The 18,697-nt window shown below is 43.7% G+C and overlaps 2 protein-coding genes across 5 annotated transcripts in view; one reads left to right on the top strand and one right to left on the bottom strand.

The window, feature by feature from the left end:
- Positions 1 to 3,416: 3,416 nt before the first annotated feature.
- CKLF (chemokine like factor) lies at positions 3,417 to 16,335 on the bottom strand. Of its 2 annotated transcripts, none has more exons than XM_060084201.1 (4): positions 16,140 to 16,335; positions 10,598 to 10,756; positions 6,088 to 6,183; positions 3,417 to 3,533 (listed from the first exon to the last, which is right to left on the bottom strand). In XM_060084201.1, exons 1-4 carry the CDS (start codon positions 16,215 to 16,217, stop codon positions 3,417 to 3,419), a joined length of 450 nt encoding a protein of 149 aa, XP_059940184.1. In that variant the 5' UTR covers positions 16,218 to 16,335. The 2 variants fall into 2 exon arrangements, with proteins under 2 accessions (XP_059940184.1, XP_059940185.1); XM_060084202.1 differs by lacking the exon at positions 3,417 to 3,533 and adding an exon at positions 5,723 to 5,845.
- A 1,762-nt stretch (positions 16,336 to 18,097) lies between these two features.
- TK2 (thymidine kinase 2) overlaps positions 18,098 to 18,697 on the top strand; it is a 30,767-nt gene continuing 30,167 nt past the window's right edge. For all 3 annotated transcript variants that reach the window (XR_009530584.1, XM_060083504.1, XM_060083503.1), the window contains exon 1: positions 18,098 to 18,257. Coding sequence is in view for 2 of the 3 variants with exons in the window: in XM_060083504.1 (XP_059939487.1) it covers positions 18,143 to 18,257 (115 nt within the window). In the remaining variant the exon portion in view is untranslated. The remainder of the gene's footprint in view (positions 18,258 to 18,697) is intronic.

The raw sequence follows: 18,697 nt of genomic DNA, 5'->3' as shown, positions 1-18,697 counted from the left end.
AACACTGACAAGTAAGGGCCAATGTAAATAAGTCATCAAGTGGTGAAGGGTTAGCATATATATTAGAATGAAAAAAAGAACGATGCAGGTTTCCAGGACTGTGATTGCTATATAGGACTCCTGGGCTTCAGCAATGATGAAACTAACTAGTGCCCCTATGAGAAGGCCCTGCAGTAAAAGAAACAGGATTTGTTTTAATGCAAATGGGCTATTAAAAAAACAAAATAAAATCATAAACGGTCAGACTGTAAATCTGATTATATTGCAGTTGCCTGTATTGTTTTGCACATACATATTATTTTTTAAATTCCTTACATGTTTAAGTAATGAAATAACACACACAAAAATTGCACACAGTACAGAAATTTCTTTCTCCTCCCTCATCCCAACCCTAGTCTATCTCCTTAAAAGTAATCACTGTTAACAGTGTATATTTCATACCAGAAAGAATTGTGTATATACAGGTCAAGTAAAGTAAATATATATTGATTTTTTTTTTTTTTTTTTCTTTTTGCGGTATGCGGGCCTCTCACTGTTGTGGCCTCTCCCGTTGCGGAGCACAGGCTCCGGATGCGCAGGCCCAGCGGCCATGGCTCACGGGCCCAGCCGCTCCGCGGCATATGGCATCCTCCCAGACCGGGGCACGAACCCGTATCCCCTGCATCGGCAGGCGGACTCTTAACCACTGTGCCACCAGGGAGGCCCTATATTGATTTTGATAGAAAGAGTGAGGTAGAGTCCCAGCTTTCTTTCTTTCTGAACAGCTGTTGATTATCCCAACATCATTTACTGGGAAACACCACTGATCTGAAATCCAACCTTTATCATATACTAAATTTTCGTGTGTATTCGGGATGCTTTTGAAACTCTTTTCTTCTATTGAGTTGCTGATTTCTTTTCTAGTACTTCTGAAATTACAAGCAACTCATTTTATGTTGTATTATTGTCTGACTTAGTCCCCCTTTCGGTACTCATTCACAGGTTGTTTATGTTTCTCATTTTTGTCTTGGTCAAGTTCCCGAAGCTAAGCCTATTGGTATTTTAATTGGGATTTCCTTTAACTTATAATATGGAAAGATTACAAAATTTAGTCTTAACTCTTCAAGAACAAAGTATATCTTTACAGTTATTTTAGTGGTTTTAAAAATATCTCTCAATAGAGTTCTAAAGTTTTCTTCATATAGGTCTTTCAAATTTATTTCATTTAATCTTAGATATTTTGTCATCTTGATTGCTATTGTAAAGAGAAATATTTTCTTCTATTTTAAGTTCTTGTTTGCTCATTTCTACTAATGAGTTAGTAGGATTTATCTTGTTCTAAATTGTTTCCCAGTTGATTTTATTTTTTAGATCTTTGATCATATCAGCTGTAAGAAATGATATATTTTGCCTCTTCTTTTCAAATATTCATACTTATTCCTTTTTCCTGTCTGATTGTGGTGACTAGTGGGCATCCTCTTTGTTCCTCATTTTAATGGGAATACTTCTGAGGTTTAATTATATATGATGCTGACTTTTGGGTTTATTTTTATAATGTCGGTGAAATATCTGTGTATTCCTATTTAACTGGTCTCTCTCTTCTTCCCTTGCTCACTTTTTTTTCACTCAGAGATGAATGTTGAATTTTGCCAAATGTGTTCTGTACCCTATTTGATAGAGTGTCCTAATTTTTTCTTCTTTTACTTACGGTGGATTAGTTTAATAGAGTCCTAATATTGAATCATCCTTATGTTTCTTCTTCATGGTGTGTTTTGAAGAAGCACTGAGGAGTATTTTCTGTTAATATATGAATACTGCTGCTTTGATACAGTGAGATTTCTATTTAGTTTTCTTTTTCTGACCTTGGTCAGGTTTTGATATCAGTGTTACACTGACTTTGTAAAAATAGCTCAGAAATGTTTCTTCTTTCTCTGTTCTTTGAAAAAGTTTGAATAGTATCAGAATTGCATCCCATGAAGGTTTGAAAAGAGTTAACTTGTGAAAAAGCCTGGGCCTAACACATTTCTGAAAGATACTCTCATTTTCCCCCGTGCTTATATTGGTCTGTTTAGGTTTTTCTCTGTTCTGGGATCAGTTTTGGTAATTTATAGTTTCCCAGAAAATCAACTCTTTGATCCAATTATTCACATTTATTTGTTTTACAAAGTGCCCTTGTGAATCCTTTCAGTTTCTTCGGGGTTTGCATTATTTTCCCTTTCTGGTTTCTAACTTTAAATATATGTCCTCTTTTACCCCATTTTTTCCTGTTATATTGGCCAGTGGTTTATCAACTTTATTGGTCAAGTCTATTATTCTTGTTTGCTAATGTACACATTGCTGTTATTATCTCCATTGCTTCCCTAATTCCCTTTGTGAGGGGAAACCTGAGGAATATAAAAGTGAGGGGTGGAGGGAAGCGTGCCAAATTTAGTAGCAAGGGTAGAGTGTGTGGGAGGAGCAAAGGGAGAGGAGGAAGAAAGGGGAGGCGAAACAACGTGGACCGGCAAAGGGAATTAGGGAAGTTTCCCCCAGGTGGCGCCCCTGGGAATCACTCACTCCCTGAGGCCGAAGCCGGCCTATATCCGCCCTCGCATCCGCCCAGCGGGCCACCAGCTCTCTCTGCTCACCAGCCTAATGATCTTCAAGATTCCTGTGGGCGAGAAGAGAAAACGCTTGAGGCTGTCCCTGAATTTGGGCGGGACTTTGGCGCGGCCCTCAGCGCGCTTTTGTATGGCCTTCTTCTCCCGCTGGCTGGGGATCGCGGGTTGTGCAGTGGGCTTGAGTGTGGGTGCAGTGCGCCCCCGGGATGCTGAGGGCGCCGCGCTGGTGTCCCGCACCGAGCTTGCGGATGGCGCCGAGCGCTCGGGATGCGCCGCACGGGCGACGTTTACTGAGCGGGAGGGACGCCCCCCGGATTTCGAGTCCCCCGAACGTGCGTTGTCGTCTTCAGGATTCATGGTGGACCCCCGGGCCTGGTGGTGTCTGACGGGCCCCTCGGCTCTGAGCCTGCACGGCGGCGGCCGGCTCTCCCTCGCGCGCACTCAGCTCTGGCTGCCGGCCGACAAACCAAGCCCTTCAGCCGCCCTCGTAGCCACTGGGATGCGACGCCGCCGCCTAGCCTGGGAACTCAAGGTCCCCTCAGCGCCACCACCTCCGTGCTGCCAGCCAGCCGGGGAGCGGGCTCTGAAGACCATTTCGGGCGCTCGCGGCGCTTTCTCCTCTGCCTCCCGGGCCCAGGAACGGGAAAACCAGATCCCATAAGATTCAGGCGCTCGAGCGCTCCCTTGGAAGTTACAGCGCTGGGCCCACAGTTCCTAAGTGTCTTCTTCTAGCTCCCATATAGAGATTAAAATGAGAACTGCAGAAAATATGTGTTAGAATAAAGAGATACGTTTAATAATTAGCATCAACTAAAAAGGAATATAAATTTACAAAACTTATAGTTTGTCATGAACAGCACTTTTCTGACAAGGACCACTTGGATTAAATAGCAGCTTCCGGTAAATAAGGGCCGCGTCGGCAATACAGACCACCGAGGCCAGGAGTCCAAACACCTGAAACAAAGACACAGTGTCACTGCTGTGGCCATGGTCACACAGGTTTTAAGTGGTCTGCCCACTGGCTTCCTCTCCTGCGAGGGCACCAGGATTGCTCCCTACGCTGTCACTTAATAGTAAAATGGGAAGAGACTTCAGAGATCATTTTCTTCTCATTCCCAAGTTTTCCCAGTACCTTCCTAGAGAAAGGGAAAGATAATATAAGTGAGCAGAAACAATATTGAGGTGGTGTGGGCTCTGAAACAAATACTTGTCTGGATCTCTTGACTGGCTCCTGGATATACTGTTTAAAGCCCTGCCGGTGATATTTAGTTACTAATCAACATTTCTATACCCAATGATCAACTGTTTGACTTTCTATTGCAAACTGTACTGGAGAAAAGGTCAGGTTAACACCAGCGCAAGCTTTAACCATGGTGATAGTAGCTGTGATAAGAGATTTGGAGAACTGGAGTGATAAGATGACCCAAAGTGAACTCTCAAAGGCTGGGCTACTTAAGTGGGCTACATCCACTTAAGGAGTGGGATTCTAAATAGGCCTCAGGAAAACAAACTGAAGTAAAGGGAATAAACTAGAACTTGGTCTTTAGGTACTCTGATGGCTATTTGAGAACTGGTGCCGGGGCTGGAGAAATGGGATGTCAGTGTTATTTCACCAGCTCCATCCAACTGCCAAGAAATCTGGCTTTCTGGCTTAAGACACTGTCCCTTTTCCATCCTGAATCTCAAACGCAGCTTCCTAGGTTCTGACCACGATAAGTACCTCCTACTGGTGCTTTCATGACTCTGGTACACAGCATGTTGCTGGTTCCTCCACTTGGAACCATCCCCGTTTCCTCCCCTTTAGTTCTGGCAAACCACAATTCCACTGCTGGAGAGAAGTAGCTGCTTCCTCTTCTCTGTGCCCCACAGTACTCTGTTAACAGCCCAGACACAGCTGTTTGCACTTTTGTCTCCTGTATTAGGCTCTAAGCAACTTGAGGATAGGGCTCACATTCTAGTCCAGAGCTGTCTAAATGAAATATAATGTGAGTCACCAATGTAAGCCACATAATTAATTTAAAATTTTCTAATTGCCACATTAAAAAGTAAAGAAAAAACAAGTGAAATTAATTTTAATAATATATTTTATTTAGCCTAATACATCCAAAAGAATGTAATTTTAGGGCCTCCCTGGTGGCGCAGTGGTTGAGAGTCCGCCTGCCGATGCAGGGGATGCGGGTTCGTGCCCCGGTCTGGGAGGATCCCATGTGCCGCGGAGCGGCTGGGCCCGTGAGCCATGGCCGCTGAGCCTGCGCGTCCGGAGCCTGCGCGTCCGGAGCCTGTGCTCCGCAACGGGAGAGGCCACAACAGTGAGAGGCCTGCATACCGAAAAAAAAAAAAAAAAAAAAGAATGTAATTTTAACATGTCATCAATATAATAAAATTATAAATTCTACACTCTCTTTTGGGGATAGTAAGTCTTTGAAATCCAGTGTGTATTTTACACTTACAGCTCATCTCAATTCAGACCGGCCACATTTCCAGTGCTCAACAGCCAACTGTGGCTTGTGGCTGTATACTTTGTCAGCACCTACCGAAGTGCACTTAAAGAATGAATCAATGAGTGAATGAGTAAATAAGTGAGTGAAAGTAAACCCTATGCCTCATTCCCCTTTCTCCATAATTATCTTTAAAGACAACTAGGAGAAATTGCTATTACAGCACTATGTCATTTCTAGAGTAATTCCCATCCCTTGTGAAGTTGCTTTGGGCCTAATGAAGGAGTTGAAAAGCCATGGATTCTGACATATGTGGCCAGTTCTCCTAAGTGGCCCATACTATGAAAAGACAAGGAAGTAGGAGGGAGATGTATTTAAGAAGAACTTAATAATTCACTTCTCTAAATCAGAACCTAGAAAAGCCAAATGATTTTGAACCCCCTATAAGAAATCTAAGAAGAATATCAGATGGAACTTTAACTAAATTACTTGACTCTTCGTTTGTTTTGGCTTGCCTTCCAAATTAAACTGATTTGCTTCTCTTCAAGCAGTGTTCAAAATAATCCTTTAGTTACAAGGCTTCCTACCACCATTCCCTTACGATGACACATCCTCTATTAAATTCCGTCTGAAGCAGGATCTGGACAAGAAATAACTGAGCTCAGAACAGTCTGTCTCACCTTAGCAAGTGGGATGTATCCTTTTCTTGAAAAGGGAGAGCTCTGAAATTCATCCATGGTTTGTTTTTTTCTTGACATCAGGTTTCTGAGAGTTCAGTACTGTAACTGATTCCAGTAGCTTTTCTCAGTCTAGTCTAGCCCTACATATCTATGAGAAATATGGAGGAATCTCTTTATTTGGTTAACTTCAATTTTAGTGTGAAATCATATTCCTTGACATTAATCAGGGCACGTGTTCATACACAAAAGTATTAAGCCATTAGGTACTGTGTACTGGCATAGAAGCCTCAGGATGAATAGAGTCTAGCTTTCTGTTCTTGTATTTATTTTTCAAGTATATTTGAATTCTGATCAAACCTGAAGGAAGAAACCAGAAAGACCTCCACTTACCCCTCCAAGGACTATATATGTTGTGGTTTCTGGGATCAGTGCCAACACAGATATAACTATCATGAATACTGCTGTAACCACTGAGTTGATAATATCCTGAAAACACAGAATAGAAAGGTCAGCTTTACATGAAGATCACCAACAAAATGAATCAGCTCCCTAAAGATTTCGAAAGTTCCATTTTATTAAAACAAAGTTATTTAGTTTAAATAGTTTTATTTAGTTTTAGGAAATCAAACTGCTGCAGTAAAATGACACATATATTGTATTTGGCCTATAATGATGCCTAATGGGTCTCTTAACCTATGATACACCAATCATTTAACTCCTTAACAGGCTTATGTCTTTTTAATTTAAATGTAGTTGGAGGGAGAACTCATCTGGTTAGGAGTGGATGATGTATTATGCAGAACATTTAAAGTAGAATGGTACACTGGGAAGTCAGGATGCTCAATTTTAATAATCTAAGAGAAAGTGTGGAGTACTCTACAGCATAAAATAAACAACTTTAGAATGTTACTCCAAATGCAATTCATAAAACAGAGCTGGAGAAAGTGGTAATTTTCAGGAAAAAGCTCCCACATATCTGTATGCAACAGCTGGCCAATTATGCAATTATTTTTTGATGATGTAGCTCATTCATTTAATAATTTCTTGAAATGATGCATTTTCATTCTGAACTGTGGCTTTAAGAGGTGCAACTTACATCTTGAATGGATGTAAACTGGGGGAAAGTTAAATTGTCTTTATTCTGGAAAAGTTTATGTATATTTGCAGATAACGGTAGCAAGAAGGAATTGTTAACACAGAAATATCAAACTTCAAAACTCTGGAAACTTAGAAAAGTAGTTATTACAAAGAAAATAGGAAGAGGTTCAACAGGGACAGGGTAAGCTTAGATACATTCAGGCAGAAAAAAAGTCCTCATTAGCAGGAGATATTGAGTTCTAGGTTAGTGCTCCTCTGCGCTGGGTATTTTGCTCCGCTTCAAGGCAATAGACCACACCTCTGCCTCAGACAGGCAGCCCTGCCTCCTGTTAGTCATTCAGCTAAGTGTATATGAATGGCTTCAGATAAAAATGGTGTTCTAGGGAGCGCAGAGAATCACAGGGGGGGAAAAAAAGGTTGCACCTGTCCCAGAACATCAGCGATCCTTAATGGTGGTTGAAAGCATTGCTTTTCTTTTAAAACCAAACATCAGTATGCCATGGAGTAGAATATAAATTTAATTACAAAAATGGAGATTTCACAGAAATTTTGAGCCTGTACTTACATATCACCACAAAGCCCTGGGTTGGCTCACTTTGTGTGTTTTCTGTCACTGGAGCACTTGAGGGGAACTGAGGAAGCCTGCTCTACAAACTGTGTTAGTTACTGCAACTTTGGGACAACGACACATATCACAAATCTGTGTGCAGACAACCAAGCTCTTTCCTAATCAGTGAAGACAGTGGCCATCAGATAGAAGTATTTACAGGTTACCTTTTCCCCACCTACAGATTAATTGGAATCTTCAGCCATCTTTGTGTCCTTCACTTTTGTTAGAACCACAGACAACTTCTCCAGCCGTGCTCTGGCCCCATTCCCGTCAACCACTCTGCTGGGACCTCACTGTTTATTACCCTCCTTTGTCGCTGGCCAGGTTTCCTCAACTCAGTGGTGGCCCCTCTAGTTACAGCTGTGTCCTTCCCTGCTTAGTCTAACAATCCCACTGCTTTACTGTCACCTGTCCATTCAAGGCAAACCACTCTGGGAAAGGTCACTGGGGGCCTCTATTAATACAGTCAGTGAATATAGATTTTTTTTTTTTTCTGGGCTTTCTTCCTTTACCTGTGACATTATTCACCACTTCTTTCTTCTTGAAATGCTCTCCTCTCTTGGCTTCTGGGACATGGGTCTCCCTTGGGTCCTCTCCTGTCCTTCTCAGACCACTCCTCCTTTTCACGCCAGATGTTGGTATTTCTCAGTCTTGCCTTATCTTGCTCTACTGTCCCTCCGAGCCATTTTCCCAGAGCTCATTTACCATCACGAGGTGATGACTCCCAAAGCTGCAGCTCTGACTTCTCTCTCCTAAGCTTCAGACCTGAACATTTCCATCTGAATACCCCATAAGCAACTAAAACCTTCTATTTCTCAAACTGAACTCATTACATACCACTCTCCTTGGCCCTTCCTTAAAGCTGTCCTTCCTCCTATAGTTCCTGTCTCATTACCCTCTTAAGACAGTTCTTTAAATGGCAGCTATCCTTGAGTTTCCTGTTACCCAGTCCTATCAGTTTTCATCAACACTTTTTTTCACCAGCTACCATTTTAACCTTAATTTAGGCCTTTCTCATTTGCATGTCTGGATTATGATAAGAGACTGTTAAGCAGTCTCTGAGACCTACCTCTAGTTTTGCTCCTCTTCAAGCCGTTATCGACACTGCCACCAGCGATCTCCTCAGATATGAGCTAATCATGTCACTCTCCTACTTAAAAACCTCCCAAAGCTTCCAGCGGCCTTTGGATTAAAACTCAGGGCATTCAAAAGCCTTGCATGCTCTGACCTCCTACTGCCTTTCAAACCTCCACTCTTGCCCCTCTCTTCTTCACAGCCACTCAGAACTCCTGCAGGTCCTTGAGGGTCCAGCTCTTTCTTCCCCTAGACCCTCACACACACTGCTCCCTGTACTGGGAAAGCTCTCTCAGCCCCATATCAGTTGGCTAACTTTTCATCCTCCAGCCCTCAACGCAGGCGTAGTTTTCCTCAGGCAAGCCTGTTATGACTTGGTCCCCTTCCCTTCCATACCATGTGGGTATACACCTATCACAGCACCTGTTATACTGGATTGCTCACCTATCTGACTTTCTGGCCACATTGAAAGTTTCTCAGGTGCAGGATTTGTGTCTTGTTTTATCAAAGAAGCTAGTATAGAATCTGGGATTAGCAGATACTTAATATTTGTTGAATAAATGATTTCATGAGATCAAGAGCAGAGAGGAATCTGGGTTTCATGATGGAGTAATAACTTAGTTGACCAATATAGCACCATTTCTAAGAGTACAGTATCAGCCAAGTGTGAGCCTCAGAGATTTGGAGACTACTTTCAGTGTGCTATACATAGGCCACGCTCCTTCTCAGTGTGTTCTGTTAACTTTAGGACTCCAAGTTTATTACTGGGACGTGTAAGAAGCTCCAGAGAATTACTACAGTTTGAGGAGAAATAAATGCTAAAATGTGTTAGTTTCATTAACTTTGGAAAAGCAGAGTGTGAAGAGCAACTATATGACTTTTTGGGTACAAGATTAACAGGATGTGGACCATGTTCATCATCTCCTTGAAGAAATCCTTGGGATAATTTAGCTTAGTCCTTTCTGCCACATTTACGTACCCTGAGGGCCAACTGAGGAAGGCTTTGTAGTCTCTTGTCCCAGACCTTATACTTCAGTCAGGTCCAGCTCCAAAGTGTAGGTCAAGGAGGATTTTGGAGAGATGCCATGAAGATCCTATCTATTTCCCAGCTTTCCACTTTGGGGGCTTTCTCAGCTTGTGATTAGTCTGAAATGCTCATCATTGGTCTTCAAAAGTGGTTCCAGAAGGCACCACTTTAAGGGATGCTTATGGCTTGAGAATAGCTCTAAAGTCCTCTCTTCTTAATACGGGTTATTAGCTTGGATATCAGCACTCTGGAATCCAAGAGGATGAGACAAATGCTGCTACCAGTCCAGCCAAAGGGTGGAAGGGCAGTAGGGGTCTCAGAAAGGAGACCTATGGAGATAGGATTCTGGGGCTAAGACTTGAAAGAGGAGCAGTGAAGTCACTCAGTTCTTCCTAGAACCAGCTTATGGTCCAGGCTGAAGGGCCAAGTATCCCTTAGTTAGTATCTTCAACTTGCCTATTTTGAAAGTTTCCAGACCACCTGGGCATTCCACTGGGCAGTTATTCCTAATGCTGTGAGTATGGCAGGTAAAGTCCATATGCTACTAAATAAGGTTCTACAAGATGAGTTAAAAATTATGTAGCATTAATGATTACAGACATTTTGAAGTAAGAAAATGTTGTGCTTTAGCCTCTAAATTATTTTGATTTTCCATTTAGTGATCAGGGATGTGTAAGATGTAGATACTTGTGTATCTGTCTCCATTTCTATTCCCCAATTTTGAGGTCATATCAACATGCATTTAAAAAGGAGGTAAAGATTAAGAATGCTGTATAATTTCATTAACCATGATCTTAAATTTAAATTTCTTTTGAAGATCTACACCTACGTGAATTCTCCTTAGAAAGAAAGGTCTGAAAGGTCAGCCACATCTACTGATAGATAGAGCTCAGAGGAGAATTTATGCTCCGTGGCTGCGCTGGTTCCCTGAGAATCTCTCCAGAGCACATTAGCAGTGGGTGGAGTTCCTCCTTCCTAAGCCTGTCAGAGATTCCTTAAAGGCTTAAGAAAACTAAAGAACAGAGTTTATTAAAATGTCTCTCTATGGCAGGAAAAAGTAGTTAAGTTTAACAGTGAAACTGAACACTTACAAGCAAAGGCCGAAATATACAGTCAATGAATCGATTAAGTCTGAGTATATATAAAACTATGAAAAAGAAAGTATCAGTGACTTCAAATCCAGTGACAACAATGTATGGCTCTGGGGCTTGTGCGATGATAAAAAGGGTCATAGATGTCACAGTTAGCGCCTATAAAAAAACATGAAAGGAAAAAAAACATGATTTATTCAGTGATTATTGAATACAAGTTTAAGCTGTAAAAATGATCATTTCTAAAATAACGAAATAAATGGGTTTCTTCCATATACACACACATCTAAAAGAGGAAGACTAAAATGTATGGATGTTGATGTCTTTTCGTGTTTTAGAGAACTAGGTATCCCTCTCTGTTTTAAGTCTAATTAATTGCTCCACTTGTATACCTAATACCATCACTTCCCACATCTGTTCCCTTGATCTTTTTCCACTAAATATCTCCTTTTCCCTCTCGTACCTTCAATCTCTCCTCCTCCACTAGTTCCTTTCCTCATCATCCTCTAAACATATCTAAGGTTATCTTCTCTTAAAACACACATACCTTCCTTTCACCCTGCTCCCCACAGAAATTCCCATTTTCTACTTCTCCCTGTAATGCTTCTCAAAAAATTCTGTATACTGGCTGATATAATTCCTTATCATCCACTCATCACTCCTTAACTCTTAACAATCTGGAATCTGCTGTCAAATTTAAACTTAGAATGTTGCCATGAAAAATGCTGGGGAGGAAGGTTGAAAACAAATTGTCAGAGAAAAACAATTCTCTAAAGAATCCTGTGAGGAAGAAAAGGAAAAAAAAACCCCAACAATTCTGATGCTTCGCTTTTTAACACACTTCCTCTTATCTAAACATAATGCAATCAGAATTAACAAAACTTAAGTGGAAAAAAAACCCTTGAAGATTATTAATCTAATCCAATTTCCTCATTTCCAAATGAAGATATAGAAAACAGAAATGAAAAGTGACTTAAAGGAAAAAATAAGCTGAGAGTCTGTCAATGTCATGATGTTCTTAGGAGATACAGCTCTATCCAAAGTCTCTGTGTTCTTGGAAAATGGTTTTGTCAAGACTCTTCCGTGGCTAGACTTTTATGATCAGTCTGTCAGCATCCACATTCTCTTTTTAACCTTAGATCTATATAGGCTACTTATTCATAATTCTTTCAATTACTTTATTAGTGTAAAAGTAGTTTACCTTTAAACTTCTAAATTGGTCAGTTTGCTTACACAGTAAATGTAACTAGTTACTAAATAACTCATTCTTTATAATTAATATAATTACGATCAGCAACATGTCATCTCAAATCACTTCATTTACTCTACTGAACCAGGGTCTTGAGTTCATGGGTTATGAAATCAAGGGTCACTTTTTCAGTCCCCATCTTCTGTAACCTTGGAATTTGGCACTGGTGATTAATCCATTTTCTTAACAGTTCCCATGCTTTCAGTCACACTGGGTTCTCCCCTAATCCATACTAACAGCTCATATCTTTCCTAACTCCTGGCCTTTGTTTTCAGTTAGCTTTTAAGTATTCCACTAATACCTCAAACATTTCTTCACCACTCTATGTAGACTGCTTTTGCCAAGATCATCAATGATTGCAAAATTACTAAATTTAACAAACATTTTCCAATCCTTATCCTACTGGACCCCCATGACTTATTTGCCATTGGCTTTTTCCTACTTTTCCACTCCTTGGCTCCCATGTCACCTTTTCTAGTTCTTATACCTCTGAAACTATTCTCTTGGTGGGCTTTCCTTTTGCCCATCTCTTTAAAATGATGGCATTCCTTTAGATTCTGTCCACAACCCACTCAACAAATCTGGGTCTCTGTCCCAGGTCTATCCTCAACATCTCACACAGAAATAGCCATTTAGAATCTTTAATTCACCGTGTGCAAAACTGTCACCTTGCTCCTTCCTCCTGTATTCACTATCTTAATTGGTGATATGACCATCTATCTTTTCACCTGCCCCTGGAAACCTAAGATCACTGCTCCAGCTTACTCCTCACAACTGACCAATCATCGGGTCCTGCTGACTTAATGCCTAAGCATTTTGGGAATCCACTTTGTCCCTAAAACTACTGCCCTTCAGTATATTTTCCTTGAATTACCGTGACAAAGATACTACAGTAAAATTTCTAAAATAAAAATGTGTGCAATTCTTCACCTATTTAAAACCCTTCAATGGCTCCCCATGGTTTTTATTTTTTATTTATTTATTTTTTTGGCGTTACGCGGGCCTCTCACCGCTGCGGCCCCTCCCGTTGCGGAGCACAGGCTCCGGACGCGCAGGCCCAGCGGCCATGGCTCACGGGCCCAGCCGCTCCGCGGCATGTGGGATCCTCCCGGACCGGGGCACGAACCCGTGTTCCCTGCCTTGGCAGGCGGACTCTCAACCACTGCGCCACCAGGGAAGCCCTCCCCATGGTTTTTAGAATACAGTCTACCTTCACCATGGTATTCAAAGTCTTCCATGACTCAGCTCCTGTCTACTTCTCTAGCAAAGAGTTGTTCACAATTTATCCACAGGATAATTCCAATGTTCAATTCTCAGTCCTCACCTTACTTGAACTGTCATCAGTATTTGACACAGTTGGTCATTCCATAAAGTTTTCATTTGGCTTCTAGGACACCATACTTTTAGTTTCTCCTACCTCCCTAATTGTGCTTTCTCATTCTTCTTCGCTGGTTCTTCCTCCTCTACCCAATCCCTTTTTTAAAAAAATTAATTTATTTATATTTTTGGCTGCGCACGGGCTTTCTCTACTGCGCCACCAGGGAAGTTCCTCCCCAATCTCTTAATGTTGAAGTGTTCTGGGGCTCCATCCATGGTCCTCTTCTCCGCTCTATGTACACTCATCTCTTGATGATCTCATCAGTCTTGTGACTTTAAATACTTCTATTTCTGCAGTGCCAATCTCTCCTAAAATCCAGTCTTGTATGTTCCAAATGCCTGTTCAGTATTGCCACTTGGATGTCTAATAGACATCTCTAAAGTGAAATCCAAAATTGAACTTCTGATCCTCTGCCTACATTTACTTCACCCACAGGCTTTCAGTGGATGGCAACTCCATTCTTCCAGCTGCTTAGGCCAAAAACTTTGGAGTGATGTTGGACTCCTCTCTCTCTCGCACCGCATCTGGTTCATCAGCAAATCTTGTTGGGGTTACTTTCAAAATACATCCGAAATGTGATCATTTCTTATAGCCTACTCTGCTAACAACCTGGTCTGAGCCACTATCATCTCTTGCCCAGATTACTGCAATAGCCCCAACTCATCTCCTTTTTTTCTACCCTTGCCTCTGCAGGAAACCTCCTGTCCCCACCAGCCCCCACCTCCCAATCTATTGTCAACATATCAGCTGGTGTAGTTTTTAAAAATGTTAGTCAGATCATATACAACTTTACTCAAAACCTTCTTCATCTCCCACTGTGTCCCTATGTCAGTCCACTCCCGCTATACTGGCTTCCTTGCTTTTCCTTGAACCCTTCAGGTACATTCCTGCCATAGGGCCATTGTACTCGATTTTCCTTTGCCTAAAACACTCTTCCTTCAGATATTCATAGCTTAACTCCCTCATCTTACTCAACGCTTTGCTCAGAAGTCACCTCAACAAGGCCTAACTTGACCATTCTATTCCTGCAATCTTCCTCTCCAACCCTACCTTCCCTTACACTCTCTTACCTGGCTTTAGTTTTCTCTTGTACCACAGCACTTACCCCCTTTTAGACTATTACACCATTCATTCATTCATTCATTCATTCATTTTTTATTTATTTTTTATTTATTTATTGTTTGTTTGTTTGTTTGTCTTCCCTGCCCTCTCACCCCAATATGTAAACTCCATGTGGACAGGGATCTTTGCTTTGTCCCCTGATATCTCTCAAGAGCCTGGAACAGTGCCTGGCACATGGCAGGCTTTCAATAAATATCTGTTGGCTGAAAAAAATAAGGCAAAACTCAACTTCTTATGGTTTGCTCATAAATCATGCTGGGTTTTTTTTTTTTTTTTTGGCCTCCACGCCTTTGCTCAGGTGGCTGTCCCTTAAACCCTACCCAATGTCCCCCTAGGAAGTTTCCTGACACCTCCTTGGTTAGATGCCTCACTCTGTGCTCTAACTTCATCCTGTCACACATCACAGCTATCTGCTTGTGTGCCTCTCTCTGACTATACTGAAAGACTCCATAGTCAGGGACTTTTGTCTTGGGTGTCTTTGTTGTTTCAAGTCCTAACTCAGGGCTGGGAATACATTAAATGTTCAAAATTTTGTTGAGGGAATTAATATATCAAAAATGAAACCTTTCTGGAGACTATCAAACCAGAAATAGAGGAATGATAAATGTGTTTCATTCACACTATAGAATACTTTGAAGCATATACGAATGATAATGAAGATTTATAATTATATTTTTAAAAATGGAACCTTTCTCACAAAATCCCATGTCTCCTCCAGTGTTCCAAAGCTTTCAGTACCTGGCATAAAACCCCAGACCCTCAGGTCCCTTCTTTCCTGATTATTTACTGCCAACCCAAGCTAATCTCTCCGTTTTTTGAACTCCAGAGTAGTTTTCCCAACTTCTTTCATGCGTTCTGACTTGCATTACGTCATAGTTATTTCTCAGAATCACAGACTTCGGTGTGAGAAGGACCTTGCACGCAGTTTGTTCTGCCCACTCACCGGAAGCTGAAATCGCCATCACAACATGCTAAGTGCTCGTCTGCGCCTGCTACCTTTTCTGTCTGGGAATGTACTGCCTTCCCAAGTGGCCACTTAATTTTGGCAACTTTCCCAATAAAAAAATTTCTTCCTCATAATAAGCAGGACTGTTTCCCTGTAACCTTTCACTTTCCACCTCCTCTCCTTATATGTCGCCTCTTTAAATTTTAAGAATTATTTTTTTCCTTCCCCTTTTCTCTTCTTGAATTCCTTCAACATATTCTCTTATGATAATTTCCACTTCTCTAACTAGCCAGGTCGCCTTCCTCCAAATGACGACGCATTCTCTCCCAACCTCTGCCAGAACTGGCTGCAATGCTCCTGGCATGTCTGACACCCCAGGAACCAGGAGTTCCATCGTCCTCGCTCTGGACTGTATCAGCCTTGAGCTCACTCACATCAAAACTACTGAGTTCTAGCAAGTAAACACAGCATCCACTGAAACCCCTCGGTGCTTTTGTTTTTGTTTTTAATCTTGTTGGCATCTGAGTGGTACAACTGCAGCTGCCTCCCCCGGTAACCTGGGTACCTGGTTTGTGGGTCCAAGTGTGGGCCATTCATGTAGGTGTGCGGATTTTGCTTTATGAGTGGGTCCGTAAAGCCCCTGATGGGGGAGGACAGCGTCCTGTTTCTCTCCTTCTACCCTCAGGGTGCAGAGCGAAATGCCTTGCCTCTAGGAAGGCCTTAACAGAGGTTCAACAAGGTTGAAAGAGAGGACAGGGCATCGGCTTGGCTTCGTGCTTTGCAGCCCTACCTCCCTGCGGGGGAGCGCGCAGGGACACCGGCCCTCACCCCGAGGCCCCGCCCTCACCAGCCGCAGCATCTTCACTTGGCCTTTCACGCTGAAGCAGAAGGGCCGGTGCTTCGGTTTCAGCTTCACCGTCGGCATCTCGCCTAAAGACCCAGAAGCAGCACTTCTCCGTCAGTCCCCCTCCTCAGCGGACCGCTCTGCCGGGCCTCGCGCCACAGCTGCAACGGCCGCTGCTGCCTCGAGCCGCTCTTGAAGGCGGCCCTCCTTCGCGGCGCGCATGCGCAGGTCACCTCGGCCCGCACTAGGGTACATGCGGCAGCCACCCAGACCCTGTCCGCCGCCACCTACTGGTGGGCCCCGCTATGCGGAAAGCCAGGGTTCGCGCGCAGCGTTCCCTCAGACCTAGAGGGGAGCCAAGCAAGCCAGCTTCTCCCCACCCCCTAGTCGTCTGTCCAGTGGGAACGTTGGTTGTGCCTTTGTTAAAAGATAAATTGAGGCATATTGAAAATTTTAAGATTTTATTTGAACAAAAATGGATTCAAATCGGTGGCATCTGAACTTGAATCCGGCCTCTGTACCCTGCCACCGAAATTAATCTCGGAGACAGAGTTTTGGGTGAAGTAGAAAAGTTTTATTGCTTTGCCAGGCAAAGGGGGCCACAGCACACTAATGCCCTCAAAACTGTGTGTCCCAGCTTGGAGAGGTTAGTCAGAAGGTTTACAGTAATTGTTCAAAGAGGGCGTGATCAGCTCCTGGACATTCTTCTGATTGGTTGGTGGTGAGGTAAGTGGCAGTCAGCATCATCAACCTTCTGGTTCCAAGGTGTCTGGGGTCTGCGTGCTTGTGGGCAGCATACCGTCCTTAACCATTGACTTCTCCCATCTGATGGGGGTTTCAGTATCTGCAAAACAGCTCAAACATATTGTTGTGTATATTGCTTGATGGGGAGCCAGGACCTTGCCCGAAGTCTGCAGTATTGTTTCTCTCTCTCTCTCTCTCTCTCTCTCTTTTATTGTTTCTCTTGACTGTTTGTTTCTCCTTTGTCTTGCATCCCCTCCCTTCCCTAATTAGCAGCTGCTTGAATATGCCAGATAGAATTTAGGGAAGGTCATAGAGGCTGAATGAAGCCTATTTCCTATAATCAAAGAGATGGGGCACATAGAAAGGCTTTTGTGCCCAGGAACCCCACAGGATCCTGCTCAGTATCGCACCCAATCTAACATAGAAAGGAGCTCTGAAGAGCTGTACAAAATGAAAGACTTTTATAGACAGAAGGGAGCGAGAACAAGGAAGTTGGTTATTGCAAGGTTACTTTTCTTTAGGGGATGGCAGGGGGTCTATCAGGCAGGTCACCTAACTAGTGCTGATCAGACGAAGCCTGATTGACTGGAGAGCCAAAACTATAATTAAGTCTTGGTTTGGTGAGTGGGGCTTAGCATAAGCGACTCCATTTGGGGCCTGTTGTCTTTTTTGTTTTTTAATAACTTCCCGAAGGATCTAATATATTTACAGTCCAGACCCTGGAAATGTCAAAGTTCAGAGGAAAGAGTGCTGCTGTGAAGCAAGATAGATGAGCTTGAATTCCAGCTCCCCCCCTTAATGAATGCTTCTGATCACTTTTTACGAGTTACCTAAATTTCCAAGGATCAGCTCAGCCCGGAGAATGGGATTGAGAATATCCACCTATACGGTTGTTGGGAAGAATAAATGACACCTTGCGTGCCAGGTGCCTGGATACAACAGATGCTCAATTAACTAATCTCCAATAGTTAATTAACCAATCAGTCGCTGGTGTTATTGGCCACCCATGCCCCGAGTCTTGCCAAATCATGGGTTCATTCTGCCAGCGTCTCGTTGGCGGGAAGATTTCCAGGCTGCAAAGGGCGAACCCCTCACCTTCTCGGAGACAGGGTGAAATGAGACGGGGTCTCTTTAAGAGCCGGCAGGGCGGGGCGGGCGCGGGGCTGGAGGCGGTGCGCGGAGGCGGGCCCAGTCGCTGGGCCGCGCTCGCGCCGAAGTGTGCCGGGAGGAAGGTTGGGCCCGCTGGATTCGCCCGCGGGGCGATGCTGCTGCGGCCGCTGCGGAGCTGGGCTTCGTGGGTGCTGCGCCGCGACAGGCCCGGGAGCCCCGCCTCCAGCCCGGGATTGCCAAAGGCGCAGCGTTGGGCCTGGCCTCGGGGTAACGCGTCTCTCAGTTCCCCTCGCTGGCGTCCCGGAGGCGGCCCTCAGCCCCGCTCCGCGCCCCCTCAGATCGCGGAACCTGCCTGAACCCGAAACCCCTTTTCCGAGGCGCCAGGATTTCCTCGGTCGGCCTGGGGGGAGGGGCGGGGCTGGTGTCGCAGACGCCAGCCGGCAGGGAGAGGGTGGGGCCTTGGGGCTCCGGGCCCAGCTCTTGTTCGGAGCTGGGGAGCCCTCAAAAGAGCGGAAAGAACCCCCCTCCCCCAAGGTTCCTGGGCCCATTCTTTTGGCCTTGGGGGAGATGCTGGCGAGCGGTGGGTGGGTTAGGCTCGGTGCGCTCTTTGTCCCGCTGGGAGTGGAAACCCTCCCCTTCAGAAGTGAGAGCCCCTGTTGTGGCCAAGTTCTGGCGTTCTTTGGCCTCGGGGTGTTCAGTGGCACCTG

This window comes from Mesoplodon densirostris, chromosome 19 (assembly GCF_025265405.1).
Source record: "Mesoplodon densirostris isolate mMesDen1 chromosome 19, mMesDen1 primary haplotype, whole genome shotgun sequence".
In the NCBI taxonomy this organism is placed as follows: domain Eukaryota; kingdom Metazoa; phylum Chordata; class Mammalia; order Artiodactyla; family Ziphiidae; genus Mesoplodon; species Mesoplodon densirostris.
Note: the sequence above shows the minus strand (reverse complement) of the source record. Positions and strands in the feature narration are given on the sequence as shown.

Excerpts from the sequence above, each read along its gene's own strand:
- CKLF (XM_060084201.1), bottom strand. The coding sequence starts at position 16,217 with ATGCCGACGGTGAAGCTGAAACCGAAGCACCGGCCCTTCTGCTTCAGC. Across the intron at positions 6,184-10,597 it reads GTATATTTCGGCCTTTGCTT|GATATTATCAACTCAGTGGT; the intron begins GTAAGTGTTCAG and ends CTGTGTTTTCAG. Across the intron at positions 3,534-6,087 it reads CATATATAGTCCTTGGAGGG|GTGTTTGGACTCCTGGCCTC; the intron begins GTAAGTGGAGGT and ends TCTTTGTTTCAG.